This window comes from Oncorhynchus tshawytscha, linkage group LG33 (genome assembly GCF_018296145.1).
Source record: "Oncorhynchus tshawytscha isolate Ot180627B linkage group LG33, Otsh_v2.0, whole genome shotgun sequence".
In the NCBI taxonomy this organism is placed as follows: domain Eukaryota; kingdom Metazoa; phylum Chordata; class Actinopteri; order Salmoniformes; family Salmonidae; genus Oncorhynchus; species Oncorhynchus tshawytscha.
In genome coordinates this window covers 6,092,927-6,113,490 of record NC_056461.1, presented here as the reverse complement: position 1 = coordinate 6,113,490, position 20,564 = coordinate 6,092,927, and the positions used below count along the sequence as shown (strand labels likewise).

The 20,564-nt window shown below is 48.2% G+C and overlaps 1 protein-coding gene across 6 annotated transcripts in view; it reads right to left on the bottom strand.

The window, feature by feature from the left end:
* Positions 1-634: 634 nt before the first annotated feature.
* LOC112230790 (phosphoinositide-3-kinase, regulatory subunit 1 (alpha)) overlaps positions 635-20,564 on the bottom strand; it is a 50,531-nt gene continuing 30,601 nt past the window's right edge. For 2 of the 6 annotated variants that reach the window (XM_024397085.2, XM_042311618.1), the window contains exons 3-14: positions 18,641-18,733; positions 18,146-18,220; positions 17,882-18,013; positions 16,769-16,970; positions 13,641-13,723; positions 4,229-4,436; positions 3,948-4,128; positions 3,547-3,815; positions 3,254-3,430; positions 3,054-3,128; positions 2,715-2,885; positions 635-2,254 (exon numbers count right to left, since the gene is read on the bottom strand). In XM_024397085.2, the coding sequence (XP_024252853.2) occupies positions 2,065-2,254; positions 2,715-2,885; positions 3,054-3,128; positions 3,254-3,430; positions 3,547-3,815; positions 3,948-4,128; positions 4,229-4,436; positions 13,641-13,723; positions 16,769-16,970; positions 17,882-18,013; positions 18,146-18,220; positions 18,641-18,733 (1,856 nt within the window). In that variant the 3' untranslated portion in view covers positions 635-2,064. Of the gene's footprint in view, positions 2,255-2,714; positions 2,886-3,053; positions 3,129-3,253; positions 3,431-3,546; positions 3,816-3,947; positions 4,129-4,228; positions 4,437-6,449; positions 6,656-6,698; positions 7,035-7,600; positions 7,742-7,995; positions 8,310-13,640; positions 13,724-16,768; positions 16,971-17,881; positions 18,014-18,145; positions 18,221-18,640; positions 18,734-20,564 lie in introns of those variants that run through there. The other 4 variants (XM_024397087.2, XM_024397088.2, XM_024397084.2 and 1 more) reach the window with 4 other exon arrangements.

Here is a 20,564-nt window from a genome sequence, read left to right as displayed (position 1 = left end):
TGGAAATTTACTCCCTGCAAATATATAGGTATAATAGTGGTGCCAGATTGAAACGTCTCACTAGGCATTTATGTCAAAGGGGAGTTAAAAATACAATTCAATAGGTTAATCCTCACACGACACATTTATTTCATGTTTCTAATAGATGATGTAGAGGGTTACATTTGCCAACAATGCCAGCCACTGTAGATTTAAACAAATTACTTTAAGACAAGTAGTCCTACCTTTGAAAGGAAATGTCACCAAACTAAAACAATTTGATTTAATTATTTAATCGACTGGGCTTGGATGATAGTCTAATTCAAAGTTAATCATAATATTTTACAATAAAAAATCCACACATGCTAACGGTGTAGTATAGATTAACACCCTAATTTAGACTCATGGACATTTACATCTTGGAAAAAAGTCAGGAGTCAAAAAATAGTTTTGGGAAATGAGCAGTGGTGACACCAATGTTTACTAAGTGGGTTGGCAGCTAAATGTGGGTACTTTCTCCAAGTAACAGAACCACTTGGTATACAATGTCGTATGAGAATAAGCAATCACGGACTATTTGAAATGAGTTGATCCACCCACGTAAACAACTCCAAAGATTTTCTGATACAGAAAAAAATACAATGTGGACAATGCATAGGGGAAGATAAAATGTCTCCCAATTGATCTTTTTAATAACAATTTCCATCATTTCAAGACACCGATTTGCTCTGATTTCCTTGGGGGAAAGGTTTTATAACAAAATAAATCTATACTGTTGTTTCCATGGAGATGGTTGAAAAGGTGAGTACAACATGCACCATTATGATTGCAGTAATCAACAAATATTCCCATCATTCTAAAATGGCACACTATCCCCTGTATACTATAAGGAATAGGGTGCCACTTGGGATGCTACCTCTGTTTCGACAAAGACCTAAAAACACGTGGCTATGTTAGAAATATTTCTTGTGACTGAAGCAACTGTCAAATACTCAAAAGGCTCTGCCTGAGAACATCAGTTTGAAGCAAACAAAAGCACTAATAAAATACTCATATTTTCCATCTTTATATACGTTGCTGATAAAGTCATTTGTAATAAAGTATATGTTACTATTATTTACTTTCTTAAAAATCTGAAGCAGTTTTTATCGTGGCATTTTGACACAAAATATCCTCTTGAACATTTACATGGGAAATAACCTTTCTCAAGCATTAAAAACAAGCTTATATTATGGGTTTGCAACAGCATAAAAACAACTTTGTAGAAATAAGGGAGATACATAATTGCATAGCAGATTAGGACATAACTGAACAGTAACTGAGCTTTGTTTTTGGTATGGTGCGGTAGGTTTGCTGTGTACTGACGTTCCCCTCTGTATATATACATAATGAAGTAAGTTCATATTCTCACTCATCCACAGTAGAGAACAGTTTAGAGTCTCTGCACTGTAAGTCCGTAGGAGTCTTTTCAAGAAAACGATTATACTTTGTCAAAAGTGCCATTTTGCTACATTTATCAGCTGATCCATGGTCTGTCACTGAACACTTACACACACACACACACACACCCCCAACAGCTTTCAGATACTGTGAGTTTTGGTCACATGGACACACAGACACCCGCAGGGGGATAGACTTGAAAGTAAAAACGCAAGAAGGGGGAAAAGAAAAAATGATGCACTCAAGTTTTATCTGCGTTTTGACATTCCAGCTGGTAAAGCTTTGAAAAGAACAAGCACCATTAGGAAAAGGCCTCCGATGTCCTCCGCTGGGGAGAGAGTTCAGCAGTTTCACCTCGACTCCCACAATACGCACGACAAACCTACATTCAGGCTCTCGACTCTGCTCACAGTCAGTTCACAGTCACTGAAATGTTTTCAGGCTTCGTTTTGCGTTAGTCTCTTTAGTCCTTTCCTCTCTCCTGGGTCAAACGTCTGTTAGTAGGCAAGACACAGGCCTAGTTTTTAATAATAATAATTTTTTTAAATCTTTGAGTCCAAAGTCCGAGCACAATATATAAATATACATTTTTAGGAAAACAAGTCTCTTTCATGTTTTTGCCCAACTGAATGGCCAGGAGGGTCCTCACCGCTTCTGCTGTGCGTAGACGGGGTGCGCTAACGTAACATTCAGAGAGTCATTGTGCTGGACCAGTGACGTGTGCTGATAGTGGAGGACCAGTTCTTTGAGTGAGTTGTACAGGTTGTAAGGTTCGGCGAAGCCAAACCCTGAGGGCGTCTTGTTGATGACACAGTGCTTCACCTCACCTTCCACACTGGAGAGGAGAGAAGGAGAGAAAAGTCAAGTCATATTCTATTAGGTCAGGTTGTACTTTTTCGTTCCCAGCACTAGGGCACACCTGACTCTACGGCTTGACTAATCATCAAGCCCTTGGTCACACGAGGTTCACTCTAGACATGGTTGAGCTGCAGTGTCTACACCTGTTTCTGTAAAGTCTACAGTCTCTGAATTGGTGTTTGCAGTGCCAACGTCAATGTGCTGAACAGTGTAGAAGCAAACAGCTTGACTTCATGTTGAGGTAAACAGAAAGGGTGTAGTGCAGCACAGTCTGATCCTTCAAGGGAACACTGTCAAGCTACAGCGGTACAAACGCCGAGGTAAATTACGTTGCATCAGTAACCAAATGCTGGTAGGGTCAGTTCAGGATCAGGTAGATGCTTACATGACTATAGTATAGGATGAAAGTAGAATGAGTACAAGGTCTTTATACGTACACAACACTGCAGGCGTAGCATCCTGCCTTGCTGCTGTCTCGGACCAGGAATGTTCCGTCTCTCTTCCCCCGGAGGAGTGCCTCAGCCTGCAGCCGGTTGATGTTGCCCAGCTTCCAGGAGCGCTCGTCGTGGTGTGGGAGGTCCTCATCGTCATCCACCATAGAGTATTGACTGGAGAACATAGATGGACGGAGGGAGTTAGGCACTTAAAGTTTGAAATCGAATGTCAAACTATTTAACAATGGTGCGATGCGATTCCCCATTGCTTGCCCCATAACTTTGCCAACGTTAGATGCCAAGAACATAAAAATGTATGGAATGTCAGTCTATAATACTCACTCTTCCGTGTTCTCGTTCTTGATTTCCAGCCACTCGTTGAGCTTCTTCTGCCTGACACCCTTCTGGGTCAACCACCTGGAATACAAGAACCATGACAAGACCGATTAGAGACTGGTAGTATCGAGACCTTTACAAGACGTTCCCATCACCAGAAAAATAAAGTTACTTGAATTGATTTGAAACCGGGAGGTGATACTTACATGAGGTACTGATCCCTGGTCTTGCGGAGCTGGATGAGGTCGGGCTTGATGCTGTTCATCCGTTTGTCGATCTCTCGGTAGTCAGCGGCCTGCTTCTTCAGATCCTCCTCCAGACGCCGCTTGCTGTCCACGATCTCACTGATACGAGACTTCAGCTTCTCATAGTTGCCCATGATCCTGAGGAAAACAATAACTCAGGTATGAAGCATTAAGAATCAGATAAGAAAACAATGTGTCCAAATTGTATTTTTTGGACAGCTTTTTTTGGGGGGGGGTCTAGATCAAGCCCTTACCTCTGGATTTCCTTGTCATTGCCTTCCCTCCTGAACTTTTCAATGTACTCTTTGCTGTACCGCTCTTGCGTTTGGCACTGCTCCTCGAAGATCTTGATGGTTTCGTTGAAGGCTTCGATCGCTGTCCTCTTCATTTGGATTTCCTGGGACGTCCTGGTGTACTCCTCGTAGAGGCGGTCGTACTCTCGGTTTTTCTCCTGGTACTGCTGGTGGTACTCATGGAGCTTCTTCCCCACAGCCTCGATGTTGTCCTCCTTCACCACCTGATCCTGAGAAGGGGAGGCAAAGAAATAGAGCAGAGCTGTAGATCTACAGTGACTCATTTGCCAAGGCTTTTGAGCTATGACGCATTGTGTGAAAAGTCCTAAACAAATTAAGTTTATGATCATGCTGACGGTTACCTGCTGGTGTTTGGAGACGGGGAACTGCAGCTTGACGTCTAGCTTGGGGTTGTATTGGGCCAGCGACTCGTTGCGGTAGTGGTTGATGAGCTCCACCACTGAGTTGAAGGTCAGGGGGTCAGAGAAGCCATATTTCCCATCCCGATGGAATATCTTGATCAGCTTATTGTTACCCCCTTTTCTGTAAGTGGAGACCAATAGGGAGGGGGGACCAAATTCAAATGAAATATTCAACAAACACTAGTTATAGAGGATGTGCGAAGGGAAGGAAAAAGACTTACCTCAACGTGAGCGTGTAGTCGCCGTGCATCTTGGTGGAGGCATCACGGACCAAGAACGTACCGTCGGCCGTGTCCCTCAGCTTCTCGTTGACCTCCTCGCGGGAGATGTCTCCCCAGTACCATTCGCCGTCCTGCAGCGCCATGTTGTTGTTCATACCGTTGTTAGTGACAGCAGGGGCTGTGGGTTTGGGCGGCTTGGGAGGTAGGGCTGTATTGTTCCAGAGGGGAGAGAGGGCTGTGAGTTCATGTGATGATGATACAGTCAATTGCCTATTGCATTAAACAGGAGCATGCCATTATCAGGAGTGATGTCACTCCTGGCATAGTCTATATAATGTAATGCTAAGCCAGTATGCCAGGGGGGAGCTGAAAGGGCTTGTAGAAATATATATTACTCTCTAGATATATAATGTAATGCTAAGCCAGTATGCCAGGGGGGAGCTGAAAGGGCTTGTAGAAATATATATTACTCTCTAGATATATAATGTAATGCTAAGCCAGTATGCCAGGGGGAGCTGAAAGGGCTTGTAGAAATATATATTACTCTCTAGATATATAATGGAATGCTAAGCCAGTATGCCAGGGGGAGCTGAAAGGGCTTGTAGAAATATATATTACTCTCTAGATATATAATGTAATGCTAAGCCAGTATGCCAGGGGGAGCTGAAAGGGCTTGTAGAAATATATATTACTCTCTAGATATATAATGGAATGCTAAGCCAGTATGCCAGGGGGAGCTGAAAGGGCTTGTAGAAATATATATTACTCTCTAGATATATAATGTAATGCTAAGCCAGTATGCCAGGGGGAGCTGAAAGGGCTTGTAGAAATATATATTACTCTCTAGATATATAATGTAATGCTAAGCCAGTATGCCAGGGGGGAGCTGAAAGGGCTTGTAGAAATATATATTACTCTCTAGATATATAATGTAATGCTAAGCCAGTATGCCAGGGGGGAGCTGAAAGGGCTTGTAGAAATATATATTACTCTCTAGCTGCGAGTGGAAAATATTATTCCATTTGCTTAGTGGACGATTAATTAGTGGACGACCTGATCAAACGCCTGCGGCAGTGGGAGGATACGGCTTTCTCCCTCCAATCCTTTCCACTTGATTACATTGGGCTGAAAGAATACCACTGGTCTCCAACATTGAGAGAGAGAGCAAGAGAGAGAGAGAGAGGGGAAAAAAAGAGCCCCCTTCACTCCTCCGTGTTGGGACCATAAATCGTAACAACGAGAAATCAACCCCATCTGTTGCCCCAATTACATCGCACACAGATAATCTCTGCCTTTCTGCAAAACGGCCACAAAAAAAGGGAAAAAATAAATGACACTGCATAATTTCAGACCTAAATGGAGCGCAGCTTTGGGCCTGCAGCTCAAATGCAAAAAACTGTAAACCATTGCAGAATCATCCAACTCAGCCACATATCCACCAATATAACTGTCTGTAGAGAAACCGATGAACCCACCAAGCTCCATGGACGAAAAAACCTCAGACATCACCACGTTGCATTGAACACATCCAGTCCCTTCTCTTCCAAATGGTTTCTTCTTAGCAACAGCATTCGCCCTAACGCAGATCCCCCCATTCCTATTTCATGCTGCTAGCACTCAGAATCAATAAGCCCTAATCGCTGCATTGTAATGGTTAATCACACGAGTGACTCAGGCTCACTCGATATAGCTGCCACTCTTTCAGAGGAGCAGGCAGGAGGGAGCTGAGCTGAAATGGCAGAAGGCTATTTTTAAACCTACTAGAGCTGCTTCACTCTCTTTGTTCCCCATCTGCCTGCTGTCCTGCTGCAGCGTACCTCAGACTTCAACGTAGCAGGAGAGACACCGAGCCATGGGCCTAATATACATATTTCTAACATGAGCCATGGCGATGGAATAATGTATGCAAATGGGCTGTTCCCTTTAGCTGGATTTCTCCAAATGCTGGATCTTTCCAACAGCTTACTGGTTGCAGCAGTGCCTAAATCCACGGATCCAGAAGAGGTGATCAGAGATGGCCAGAGGGTATGGCAATGTAGGCAGTAGTTTTGGGCTGACAGCCAAGGTGACATTTCACCGCCACCAGAACTCACCATTTGCCCTGGGAACTTCCTGCGCTGCTGCTGCTAGCCTTAGACCATCGTACCCCCTGCCATACAATGTCTCAGCACGCACTGAGATAGACTTGTCATGCAACACGTTAATGAGTCAGTTTGCCTACCTGGAGCGTCCATCTCTAGGTAAAATAAAGGTTCAGAATCGACGTCAAACTCGGGTCTCAGACAAGAGTCCTCCAAATCCTCCCATGTTTCAGAGACAGCATTGTTGCACATTTGAATGATACAATCGTAATCCGTTCTGAATGGAGCCCTGCTCTCTTCGTACGACCATCTCAAAAACCCATTTTAAAAAGCCGTCTTTAAAGGCAGCTTGCCTGCTTCCTTGCTCAGTAATGTGTTACATCACTTACCACAGCCAATTGCGCGGGGGGGGGGACTGTCAACAACAACTCCTGCATCTTTCATTTCCTGAAAGCGATGATGTCATTTTGAAAGCTCACTGGCCTTTTCCCATTTTAAGTTGCTGCTGCTATCCCTCTATGTGCACAGTCCATGTAGTGCAGATCAGTGTCTATATAGACTAGAACACAAACAGGCTAAAATAGCCCTATAATAATCTGTTTAGTACACAGCATCCTTTCCAGAGATAGATCCGACTATAGCTGCTGTGAACATCTTCTCATAGCTCTAACGCAGTTGGAGTGAAACGAATCTGCAGCCTTCTCTCATTCTCTCCTGCTCTGTAGCTCTCAGCCCTCCCTCCCGCAGGTTGCTCAATCCCTCCCCCCCGCGCGTGTCGTGTACCGGTTTAGTCCAGCCCACTGTTGGCACAGAGACAAAACCAGCTCTGCTGCTGCTGCGGCACGTAGGCAGGCCAGGCAGAGCAGCTCCACTACACGTCCTAAAGCCTTTGCCCCGGTCACAGCCACCCACTTATCACCACCAGTCACCCGGAGGCTTCAAAATACACCAGTAATTCTCCGGGGGGGGGGATTATTGGGAGGAAGAGGAGGGGGGAATGGAGTCTTTCCAAAGGCAGCTTGGGAATGATGAAATAGGCCACATTGACTGAAAGTATACCAGATAAAAGCTTATCGGACTGATAAGGACGACAGTTTACCTGGGTATTACTTTTTTAAGGGCATGTGATCTCATTTAAAAAGAACAGCTAGCTACATGTACGCAGTAAATCCAAGTAAAGAAAACCCTATATTATTCAACTTGTGCTTCATATTCATGGGCTTATTTATTTTTTGCTCGGTAGTAAATCATATTCTGATTGAGGCCTCTAAAATGGCCTCTGAAACGGTACCGTCAAAATTGAACATTCTGCACTGTTGTCCCGAGATAAATCCGCGTGCCGTCCTGACCACACAGAAAGGCGGCAGGGCGATCTATGGGGCCGGTATGAACCAATAGCAGTGGAGAGTGAGCGAGCGATGGCTTGAGGAAAACCTGTTCTCTTGACAGCTCCAGGAGACTGGTCATAAAATGAAAAAAAAAAAAAAAAACCTGTCAGTCTCGTTTCTGTCCCATAGCCTGCTCCACTGTTACCCAGCACATTTATTTTCCATTTTCTATCTGGCCTATTCATCTATCTAGAAAATTCATTGTCTCAAGGTTTTGCTGAAGCCCTTGCATTAGCAATAAACCCTTTAAACTTATCCAGTGTGTCAGATTTGCAACGATTCAAGATCTCAAACTTACGTTGCAAGTTGTGCATGTTCTGGTATAAGGCACCAGTGGTGTGTCTTTTGTTTATTTCTCCCAATAACGGTGTGTAAAATCCAAACAGACAGAGCTCTAGATAGAAAACTCTCAAGTCCTTCTGAAAATTTCCATTCCGTGGCTTAAACAAGATTATTCTACTTTGGTTCTTAGAGAGGTGACGGTCCGTTCAGCTGTACTTAATGAAATCCAGGTAATCCGGTAACTCTCTGGCTTGGCTTGGAGGCAGGTGCTTGCCTGACTGCCTGGCTTGCTCCTTGATCTGACACGGGTGGTGTAACAGTGAGAGGGCTGCGTGCCTCTCTGTACAGCTCCCCCTCCCCCCTCCCTCCCTTCCTCCCTTCCTCTCTAAATGTTATGCCAGGCTGTGCGAGTGGAGACCGCTGGTTAAAGAGGAACTGCCTTCAAAAAGCAACAAAACCCTTTGAAAACGACCTGTGGCATCGATATGAGTCAGAAACCGTTATTCTAGTGCCAAAATTTACCTCAAGTGTAAATAGGATAATTTTGGTCACAACAGGTATATGAAGGCAGTGATTTGACGATGTCCATTTCCCCACTAACATGGGGTGAACAGCTGCAGTGATTGCTCTATATCCAATAGCAGACAGTGAGACAGACCTGCCCAATAGCCAGACCTTGTTTACACATTGTTTACACATCACGCATCTTTTAACTTGAGAAATATTGCGCCCACCAAACACCTTAAATGTAAAATAGCTCAACTAAAACATCCTCCAAGACAATAGTCGAAATGAATGACAGATTTCTTGGGTTACATTAGATTCATTCAGGGGATTTTCAGGAATAGGAAATGGGCTACTTCCAAGACTGAAATGTCCTTTTTCTAATGAGCAACAGAAAAGCACACGTGCCAATCGGCGTGTTCAGTGGCTCTAATGATTAGCTGAGCTGCTGCCTTGCTGTTGACCCTGTCTGCCCACTCTGAAACCTGGCCCTAGTGCCGAACCGGGAGGGGGGCAGCAGTCTTGTGATTAACTCGCACAGGTTCAAATATTTGCTGAGCTGGGCACTTTGGGGGCTGTGTGGAAGGAGCCAGCGGGGAGGGGGGTTAGAAGGGTGAGGCAGAGGGGAGAGCAGTGTGGGCCTAGGAAGTAGGAGCAGCCGCCGGCTAACGCCTCAATCTCACCGACAGTGTCATTGCATCAATGATGCGTAAATAAATTCAGCAGTCAAACATTTTTTTCAATATGTAATCCAAACATTTGTGGATGTGTGTAACAAAAGTTCAACAATTCGCCTTTATCCTACTATTTCTGTCCAGTTGATGCATACAATTTCATACGTGTTGAATAAATTTAACATACGCGCCACACAGAATGCACTGAAACTGCAAGGCATTGGTTGGTGCAAGGCAAACGCAGCGCTCCATTGGAAATGAATGTACTTCTGGTGTACCAAAACACAATGACACTGTCAGTCTGATCGTGGTGTAACAAGAGGTGCTCTGTGGAATGGACCGAGTTTCCAGCCAACCAAATCTAAGTGGCCTTTGGCTGCTTACTTAAAAATAGGCTCCCAGTAACTGGGAGGAGGCACACAGACACGCACACAGACAGACTATCATTCAGAGAAACACGTATTTGCAGACAGTACACATACCCACACTTTCGTAGAAAGTCTCACACGTGCTCTCAAAAGATCCCCACGTAAACACGTGTGGTGTTAAACACAACTGAATGCCAAACTGCTCCCCTCCGAGTCCAACCTACCTGGTATGTGTGTTTCACGAGTGTCGGTGCATGGCACATTGTGTGTGTGTGTGTGTGTGTGTGTGTGTGTTCGACACAGGAAGGGACCTGGCTGGTTCAGCAGAGAGAGAAGTCAGAGCGTGCGGTGTTGAGTGTTCGTGCTCGTCCTTGCCCAACAGCCCGCCCATTGCTCCTGCAGGTGTGAACTACAGACAGCAGCGAGATGGATGTTATAAATAGGCCCCGACAGATAATAATACTTTTGAAAACAGTGACAGCCAGGCAATGGGCTCCCGGGCTGCCTAAAGGCTGTTTCAACAAGCAACTGTAAGAACACAACCGTGCCACGCAACATTGTGCACTCCCACACGAGAACGCTAGCTTACACCCCACCGATTATGCAAAATATATATATATCTATCATAGCTTTTCCCACAATATGGTTTCATTCCATCACAACCTGAATTTATGAAATGTTCAAACTTTAGTTCTCAGTGAATTTCTGGCCACGGAACAAAGTCTTACATAATTAAAATCTATGGTTCTTCTGCGCACAGCACGTTTGATGGAATCCACCTAAAAAGCCTGCTACATCAACTATTCCCTTAGTCTAAGATGCTTTTGGAAAGTATTCAGACTATTCACTTTGATCTCAACAAGCCTCTGATTTCCTGTTCAAAAGGGGAAGCTACCCTCGGCACCAAACCAAAACTTAACACAAGCCCTTCTTACACAACACAGTTTAAGATCCCATTATTGAGACTATGGGTTACAGCGACACTTTAGGATGTTGTTATCTGCTTCCCCAGAGGAACTTGTGGATACCATTTTTGTGTCTCTGCATCCTATGAAGGATGTTCAAAGTAGTTTTGCGAGCCAATGCTAACTAGCGTTAGCGCAACGACTGGAAGTCCATGGGTATCTAACTAACAGGTATGCAAATTGCAGAAACATTGAAGTGGTATCCACGAGTTCATCCCAATCCCTTTATCCCTGCAGCCTTAGTCTAAGATACAGTGCTTTTGGAAAGTATTCAGACCCCTTGACTTGTTTCACATTTTATTTGATTCTAAAATTGATTCAATAGTTATTTCCCCCCTCATCAATCTACACACAATATCCTATAATGACAAAGCCAAAACAGGTTTATAGACATTTTTGCAAAAACAAAAAACAAACCTGAAATATGACATTTACATACGTATTCAGACCCTTCACTCAGTACTTTGTTGAAGCACCTTTGGTAGCGAACACAGGCTTGACTCTTCTTGGGTATGACGCTACAAGCTTGGCACACCTGTATTTGGGGGAGTTTCTCCCATTCTGCTCTGCAGATCCTTTCAAGCTCTGTCAGATTGGATGGGGAGCGTCACTGCACAGTTATTATCAGGTCTCTCCAGAGATGTTCAAGTGGGTTCAAGTCCGGGCTCTGGCTGGGCCACTCAAGGACATTCAGAGACCTGCGTTGTCTTGGCAGTGTGATTAGGGTCGTAGTCCTGTTGGGAGGTGGACCTACGCCTGAGGTTCTGAGCACTCTGGAGCAGTTTGTCATCAAGGATCTCTCTGTACTTTGCTCTGTTCATCTTTCCTTTGATCCTGACTAGTCTCCCAGTCCCTGCCTCTGAAAAACATCGCCACAGCATGATGCCACCACCATGCTACACCGTAGGGATGGTTCCAGGTTTCCTCCAGAAGTGACGATTGGCATTCAGGCCAAAATAGTTCAATCTTCATTTCATCAGAGAATCTTGTTCCTCATTGTCAGAGTCCTTTAGGTTCCTTTTGGAAAACTCCAAGCGGGCTGTCATGTGCCTTTTACCGAGGAGTGGCTTCCGTCTGGCCACTCTACCATAAAGGCCTGATTGGTGGGGTGCTGTAGAGATTGTTGTCCTTCTGGAAGGTTCTCCCATCTCCAAAGAGGAACTGTAAAGCTTTGTCAGAGTGACTATTGGGTTCTTGATCACCTCCCTGACCAAGGCCCTTCTCCCCCGATTGCTCAGTTTGGCTGGGCGGCCAGCTCTAGGAAGAGTCTTGGTGGTTCCTAACTTCTTCCATTTAAGAATGGAGGAGGCCACTGTGTTGAGGTGGACTCCAATCAAGTTGCTGAAACATCGATGATCAATGGAAACAGGATGTCATTATGGGGTATTGATAAGGATTTGAAATTATTTCATCAATTTTAGAACAAGGCTGTAAAGTAACAAAATGTGGAAAAAGTCAAGGGGTCTGCATACTTTCGGAATACTCTGTATATTTAGCAATTTGCATAACTGTTAGTTAGATACCATGGACTTCCAGTCGTTGAGCTAATGGTAGTTAGCATTGACTCGCGAAACTGCCTCTAACATACTGGACAGAGGGGAAGCTCATCTGACTCTGGGCGAATAGAAATAGATAAAGAGGCTCATTACCAAAATCTCAGGAGAATGCTTTTCAGGTTCCGACGCTAAGTATACACGAAGCAAACCAAATGCTAGGTTCCGACGCTAAGTATACACGAAGCAAACCAAACGCTAGGTTCCGACGCTAAGTATACACGAAGCAAACCAAACGCTAGGTTCCGACGCTAAGTATACACGAAGCAAACCAAACGCTAGGTTCCGACGCTAAGTATACACGAAGCAAACCAAACGCTAGGTTCCGACGCTAAGTATACACGAAGCAAACCAAACGCTAGGTTCCGACGCTAAGTATACACGAAGCAAACCAAACGCTAGGTTCCGACGCTAAGTATACACGAAGCAAACCAAACGCTAGGTTCCGACGCTAAGTATACACGAAGCAAACCAAACGCTAGGTTCCAACGCTAAGTATACACGAAGCAAACCAAACGCTAGGTTCCAACGCTAAGTATACACGAAGCAAACCAAACGCTAGGTTCCAACGCTAAGTATACACGAAGCAAACCAAACGCTAGGTTCCGACGCTAAGTATACACGAAGCAAACCAAACGCTAGGTTCCGACGCTAAGTATACACGAAGCAAACCAAACGCTAGGTTCCGACGCTAAGTATACACGAAGCAAACCAAACGCTAGGTTCCGACGCTAAGTATACACGAAGCAAACCAAACGCTAGGTTCCGACGCTAAGTATACACGAAGCAAACCAAACGCTAGGTTCCGACGCTAAGTATACACGAAGCAAACCAAACGCTAGGTTCCGACGCTAAGTATACACGAAGCAAACCAAACGCTAGGTTCCAACGCTAAGTATACACGAAGCAAACCAAACGCTAGGTTCCGACGCTAAGTATACACGAAGCAAACCAAACGCTAGGTTCCAACGCTAAGTATACACGAAGCAAACCAAACGCTAGGTTCCAACGCTAAGTATACACGAAGCAAACCAAACGCTAGGTTCCAACGCTAAGTATACACGAAGCAAACCAAACGCTAGGTTCCGATGCTAAGTATACACGAAGCAAACCAAACGCTAGGTTCCAACGCTAAGTATACACGAAGCAAACCAAACGCTAGGTTCCGATGCTAAGTATACACGAAGCAAACCAAACGGTTCGATCCAATGGAAAATAATGTGTTTAATAAAAGGTTTTAAAACGAATATGTTAATATTAATAATATTGCTTTGTAGTCATTTGCCGTGGTATATCAAAAACATCCTAGTGATATTTAAAACATTTTTTATAAGAATTGAAGTAGCGATTTTTGTCCCACAATTGTGACCTGTTTGTGCACAGTGCAGTGTGATTATGCAGTCTTAACTTTCTATAACACAGTACAGAACATGAACGTAAATCTCTTTCACAGAGGCAGGGATGGACATTAGTTTCTTTAACTTTAAATATAGAACTGAGATACAGAGACAGTCACTCTATAGCTCTGCATACACCCCCAACCAGAAGAGCATACTACATGCTGAATAACAGAAGAGAGGAATGTGTGTTTTCTTACCTGGAGCAGCCTGGGCTTCTGTCCATTCGCTGGTCACAAGGGTCTCGATGATCTTGATGTGAGCATCTGGGCTGGGCTCACAGCTGATGATGTGAACAAGTAGAAGAAAGAAGAAAAAAGGACAAAATGAAAGTCAAATTGATTCGGTGATTTTCCAGGCAGCTGACTGGCCCTGCTGCTCTGGTGAATCTGTGCATGGTCTCTCTCTCTCGGTCTCTAACTGATGGGACTTCAAGCTCGGCTCCTTTAATTGCTACATCACAGCTAGCAAATAGAAAAGCTTCGCAACCTAATCCTTTCACAGCCAGTCTGCGAGCGTCAGTCAGTCAGCCAGCGTCAGTCAGTCAGCCAGTCAGCCTGCGTCAGCCAGTCAGTCAGTCAGCCTGCGTCAGCCAGTCAGTCAGCCAGCCAGCCTGTGTCAGTCAGCCAGTCAGCCAGCGTCAGCCAGCCAGCCTGCGTCAGCCAGCCAGCCTGCGTCAGCCAGCCAGCCTGCGTCAGCCAGCCAGCCTGCGTCAGCCAGTCAGCCTGCGCCAGCCAGCCAGCCTGCGTCAGCCAGCCAGCCTGCGCCAGCCAGCCAGCCTGCGCCAGCCAGCCTGCGCCAGCCAGTCAGCCTGCGCCAGCCAGCCAGCCAGCCAGCCTGCGTCAGCCAGTCAGCCAGCCAGCCAGCCTGCGTCAGCCAGCCAGCCAGCCAGCCTGCGTCAGCCAGCCAGCCAGCCTGCGTCAGCCAGTCAGCCAGCCAGCCTGCGTCAGCCAGTCAGCCAGCCAGCCTGCGTCAGCCAGTCAGCCAGCCAGCCTGCGTCAGCCAGCCAGCCTGCGTCAGCCAGCCAGCCTGCGTCAGCCAGTCAGCCAGCCAGCCTGCGTCAGCCAGCCAGCCTGCGTCAGACACGCCAGCCTGCGTCAGCCAGTCAGCCAGCCAGCCTGCGTCAGCCAGCGTCAGCCAGCCAGCGTCAGCCAGCCAGCCTGCGTCAGTCAGCCTGCCAGCCTGCGTCAGCCAGCCAGCCAGCCAGCCAGCCTGCGTCAGTCAGCGTGCGTCAGCCAGCCTGCGTCAGTCAGCCAGCCAGCCTGCGTCAGTCAGTCAGTCAGCCAGCCAGCCTGCGTCAGCCAGCCAGCCTGCGTCAGTCAGTCAGTCAGCCAGCCTGCGTCAGTCAGTCAGCCAGCCAGCCTGCGTCAGTCAGTCAGCCAGCCAGCCTGCGTCAGTCAGTCAGCCAGCCAGCCTGCGTCAGTCAGTCAGCCAGCCAGCCTGCGTCAGCCAGCGTCAGCCAGCCAGCGTCAGCCAGCCAGCCTGCGTCAGTCAGCCTGCCAGCCTGCGTCAGCCAGCCAGCCAGCCAGCCAGCCTGCGTCAGTCAGCGTGCGTCAGCCAGCCAGCCAGCCTGCGTCAGTCAGCCAGCCAGCCTGCGTCAGTCAGTCAGTCAGCCAGCCAGCCTGCGTCAGCCAGCCAGCCTGCGTCAGTCAGTCAGCCAGCCAGCCTGCGTCAGTCAGTCAGCCAGCCTGCGTCAGTCAGTCAGCCAGCCAGCCTGCGTCAGTCAGTCAGCCAGCCAGCCTGCGTCAGCCAGTCAGCCAGCCAGCCTGCGTCAGCCAGCCAGCCTCGTCAGCCAGCCAGCCTGCGTCAGTCAGCCAGCCTCGTCAGTCAGCCAGCCTGCGTCAGTCAGCCAGCCTGCGTCAGTCAGCCAGCCTGCGTCAGTCAGCCAGCCAGCCTGCGTCAGTCAGTCAGCCAGCCAGCCTGCGTCAGTCAGTCAGCCAGCCAGCCTGCGTCAGTCAGTCAGCCAGCCAGCCTGCGTCAGTCAGTCAGCCAGCCAGCCTGCGTCAGTCAGTCAGCCAGCCTGCGTCAGTCAGTCAGCCAGCCAGCCTGCGTCAGTCAGTCAGCCAGCCAGCCTGCGTCAGTCAGTCAGCCAGCCAGCCTGCGTCAGTCAGTCAGTCAGCCAGCCAGCCTGCGTCAGTCAGTCAGCCAGCCAGCCTGCGCCAGTCAGCCGCCCAGCGTCAGCCAGTCAGCCTGCGTCAGCCAGCCAGCCGGCATCAGCCAGTCAGCCAGCCAGCCTGCGTCAGCAAGTCAGCCAGCCAGCCTGCGTCAGCCAGTCAGCCAGCCAGCCTGCGTCAGCCAGCGTCAGCCAGCCAGCCTGCGTCAGCCAGTCAGCCAGCCAGCCTGCGTCAGCCAGTCAGCCAGCCAGCCTGCGTCAGCCAGTCAGCCAGCCAGCCTGCGTCAGCCAGTCAGCCAGCCAGCCTGCGTCAGCCAGCGTCAGCCAGCCAGCCTGCGTCAGCCAGCGTCAGCCAGCCAGCCTGCGTCAGCCAGTCAGCCAGCCAGCCTGCGTCAGCCAGCCAGCCTGCGTCAGCCAGTCAGCCAGCCAGCCTGCGTCAGCCAGTCAGCCAGCGTCAGCCAGTCAGCCAGCCAGCCTGCGTCAGTCAGTCAGTCAGTCAGTCTGCGTCAGTCAGTCAGCCAGCCAGCCTGCGTCAGTCAGCCAGCCTGCGTCAGTCAGTCAGCCAGCCAGCATGCGTCAGTCAGCGTGCGTCAGCCAGCCTGCGTCAGTCAGCCAGCCAGCCTGCGTCAGTCAGTCAGTCAGCCAGCCAGCCTGCGTCAGTCAGCGTGCGTCAGCCAGCCAGCCTCAGTCAGCCAGCCAGCCTGCGTCAGTCAGTCAGTCAGCCAGCCAGCCTCGTCAGCCAGCCAGCCTGCGTCAGTCAGTCAGCCAGCCAGCCTGCGTCAGTCAGTCAGCCAGCCAGCCTGCGTCAGTCAGTCAGCCAGCCAGCCTGCGTCAGTCAGTCAGCCAGCCAGCCTGCGTCAGTCAGTCAGCCAGCCAGCCTGCGTCAGCCAGCGTCAGCCAGCCAGCGTCAGCCAGCCAGCCTGCGTCAGTCAGTCAGCCAGCCAGCATGCGTCAGTCAGTCAGCCAGCCTGCGTCAGTCAGTCAGTCAGTCAGTGTAAGTCAGTCAGTCAGTCAGTGTAAGTCAGTCAGTCAGTCAGTGTAAGTCAGTCAGTCAGTGTAAGTCAGTCAGTCAGTCAGTGTAAGTCAGTCAGTCAGTGTAAGTCAGTCAGTCAGTGTAAGTCAGTCAGTCAGTGTAAGTCAGTCAGTCAGTGTAAGTCAGTCAGTCAGTGTAAGTCAGTCAGTCAGTCAGTGTGCCTGTCTGTCTCTTCCACCCACCTGGCAGCCTGCTGTCTGAAGAGCACCGGGCTGAAGATCTCACCGAGCGTGCGGGAGCTGAGCAGGTTCTTTGGTGCATTGTGACACACCCGGGACCAGTGGCGCAGTAGGCAGTGGAAGGTGAGCCAGTACTGGGCCGGAAGGCTGGGTGCGCTGGCGATGTGACGCAGCTGCTGGGCACACTCCTCAGGGCTCTGCACCTCTGTGGGACCAACACACACACACACACGTCAGAGAAGAAGGAATGTCACACTGACAAGACCCTTCCAAAAGCTCCCTCAGTTCTAGCTACAGATGTGTGAGGCGAGCAGGCTTCCCTTCGACCAATGGGGTGGCGGGAAGAAGAAGAAAGAGCCCTGTGTGCAGTCGTCGGGTTAGAAAAAACCACATTGAGATTGTGTGTGCTCAACAATGAGTGAGGAGTGCAAGGTACACTTGCAGATGATTCGCTAGCACTGAGATGTGGGAGATAAACCCTCAGGCTTATTTTAGTTGCTATTAACCACAGATATCCTGTCTCTGGCCATGTGACAGAACGATAACCCAGCGAGCACTGAAGAACAGAACAAAGGGAGGAGGAGAGAACCCACGACAGATGTAGAGATACAGAGAAGGGAGGGACAGAGGTTCAAAAGGCGAGAGACAGAAGGCGAGAGAGAGAGAAAGACAGACAACCCAAGAGAGAGAGCGAACCTAAGAAATGGGGGAAGGGAGAAAGAGAGCGATAGAGAAAGAGATAGTGTGTCTCTCTCTCTGTGTGTAAGGGCCAACGGGTGGATATTGACACTAGCTCTAGGTCCTCTGGGTACCCTCTCCAATCTCAAAGTACAGAGTGTTCCATCGTCCAGCCAATGGAAGATTAGGTTAGGACTGCTGTGTACCTTTGGGTTGGGGTAAGGCCCAAATATTCGGCATTATTGCTGAGACCTACAAACAAATGTCAACCTCTAACCAACATGCTGATTTTGACTCGACCCACTTTCGAGTTTAACAGCAAGGAAACAGTGGGTGCTATAGAATAATGGTTGTAATCATGTGGTGTATTCTGACGAGAGTGAATGGCAGTGTTTACAGTGTGTGTGTGTGTGTGTGTGTGTGTGTGTGTGTGTGTACCTTGGGCGGTGTGGACCAGCTGACTGTAAATGGCTGGTAGGATGACAGGCTGGGGAAGGTCCTGCAGGTACCGACTCAGACCGTCACACAACATCTGCAGGTCCATCTGGTCCAGGTCTGCTGAGGGAGGATCTGAACACAACACACACACATTTGCTCAAGGTCTATATTTATATATATATATAAAAACACACTTTGTTGTTGTTTTGTAAATAAAAAGAGACATTGAATTTGGGTGGAGTGAAGAAGATGAATTCCGCTCACCAGTGTCAAAGCACTGTCTGACATCTAGTCCACCACCGGCTGTGAAGGTCCTGTACAGAGTTGGATTGTCCAGACCTACGCAGAATCAAGGAGCACATGATGCCACTAAAATGCAATTACTTTGATTCCTGGAAAGCGCATAGCTGAAATGCAATTACTTTGATTCCTAGAAAGTTCATAAAATCACTATGAAACTATTCAGATTTAAGTAGAATAAAAATATATATATTTTTAAATGTTTTATTTAACCTTAATTTAACTAGGCACGTCAGTAAAGAATAAATTCTTATTTACAATGACGGCCTAGGAACAGAGGGTTAACTGCCTTGTTCAGGGGTAGAAAGACAGATTTGTACCTCGTCAGCTCGGCTACCTGCCACCCCCAACTAATTGAAATCATGTTGTTGTGAAGCAGTGAATCAGTGAATCTTCTAGAATGCAAATATAGGCCATTTTTTTGTATTAGTCCGGTGTGTACTGGCCAGCTCAGCTCACCTTTCTTCTCAATGGTCTCCAGCAGCCTGGCAAGCATGGGGGGAGCCGTCTCTGGGAGGGAAAACTGCTCTGTCAGGTCCAGTAGGGCTGAGCCTGGAAGACGAGAGGAAAAGAGGAAGTGGTTGTAGTTTGTCATTTTCACTTAAAAAGGTCATCTTCAGGATTCAAATGGGTAACAAAACGGCTAAGAGAAAGACGGACTGGGAGGGTATGAGTTGGAGGTTGGCTGGGGTCAATTTAATTTAAAACGTATCAGGAAGTGAATTGAAATTCAGTATTTTATTTTTTTATGTATTTTTAATGTTGTTTTTTTTTAAATCGCCCAACCCTTGTTTAACCAAGCCCTTGTTGGTTATATGCAAGAGTCAATCTCTCCCACCCTCTAACAAGACACAAAGGGGTCCATTTTGGGCTTCCACACTTCAGTCCCACCACCAAGTTGGCCTCCATCCCCACCCCTTGCCCTCAGGCAAGCTGTTAATATATTAATCCCACTTTGCCAAGCGGTCACATGGTGAGCAGAGAGCAGCTGTGCCTTTCAACTGGGCAGGAAGGGCCATTTGGGACTGGAGCGCAACTTCAAAAGGGTATAGAAGACACCAGACCAAAGGAGTGGTGGAGAGGCCAAAAGGCAACCTTGCACAACCGACCGATTCAGGTTAGAGAGGTGCTGAGCAGTAGATTAAGGTTACGCTGGGTTGGACCAAGCAAACACCCAGTGATATGCATGAGCCAAGCCAGGTCTGAGCCAAGCCAGGTCTGAGCCAAGCCAGGTCTGAGCCAAGCCAGGTCTGAGCCAAGCCAGGTCTGAGGAAAGCCAGGTCTGAGGAAAGCCAGGTCTGAGGAAAGCCAGGTCTGAGGAAAGCCAGGTCTGAGGAAAGCCAGGTCTGAGCCAAGCCAGGTCTGAGCCAAGCCAGGTCTGAGCCAAGCCAGGTCTGAGCAAAGCCAGGTCTGAGGAAAGCCAGGTCTGAGGAAAGCCAGGTCTGAGGAAAGCCAGGTCTGAGGAAAGCCAGGTCTGAGGAAAGCCAGGTCTGAGGAAAGCCAGGTCTGAGGAAAGCCAGGTCTGAGGAAAGCCAGGTCTGAGGAAAGCCAGGTCTGAGGTCTGACAAGCCAGGTCTGAGGAAAGCCAGGTCTGAGCCAAGCCAGGTCTGAGGAAAGCCAGGTCTGAGGAAAGCCAGGTCTGAGGAAAGCCAGGTCTGAGCCAGGTTTTTTTTCTTTCTTCTCATTAAATCTTAGCATTCAGGTGTGGTGGACATGAAAGGCTCCGGGGGCTGGCACAGATTTTATTTGGATTTGCAAAAAAGGTTATTTTTAAAAAAAGGACACTTTTCTGAAAGGCCCAACTGTTCGAAGCTTTGAGTCTGCAGTTTCAAATGCAGACAACCATGAATGGAGACCCTTTTACATTTACTTTTCCCCCTCTCTCTCTACCCTGAAATTGTTTAACTTTTTTGTAAACGGGCATGAAAGTGGGCATCTAGCATAGCCATCTACGGATAGACTCCGGTCATTAGCCTGGAAACGTTCGCTCCCCCAGGAGGCTGCTTGCTAGGCTAAATAATGATCTGCCATATGTATTGCCATGTCCTCGTTTCGGGCACTGTCCGGTTGCGTGTGAACCTACGATCAGGAGAGAGAGAGAGACCTTTAACCACCAAACACGCTCTCCCGTGTCGGCTCGAGACAACGGTCATCTGGAAGACATTACTGTGTGGAACATGCCACACGGACCAAAAAAAGAGGAGCGGGATTCTCAGAAGCAGTGAACTTTGAGCTAATGGAACGCCAACGTTCCCCCAAATAGAGAGCTAGACATCCAGTGCCACCTCTGCACGGCTTGGAGGTGTAACCTCCCTGTCCAGACAGACATCCTGCTGTCCTCCCTTCACTGCCAAAGCCCGACCAGCCTTGGCCTCCCGCTTCT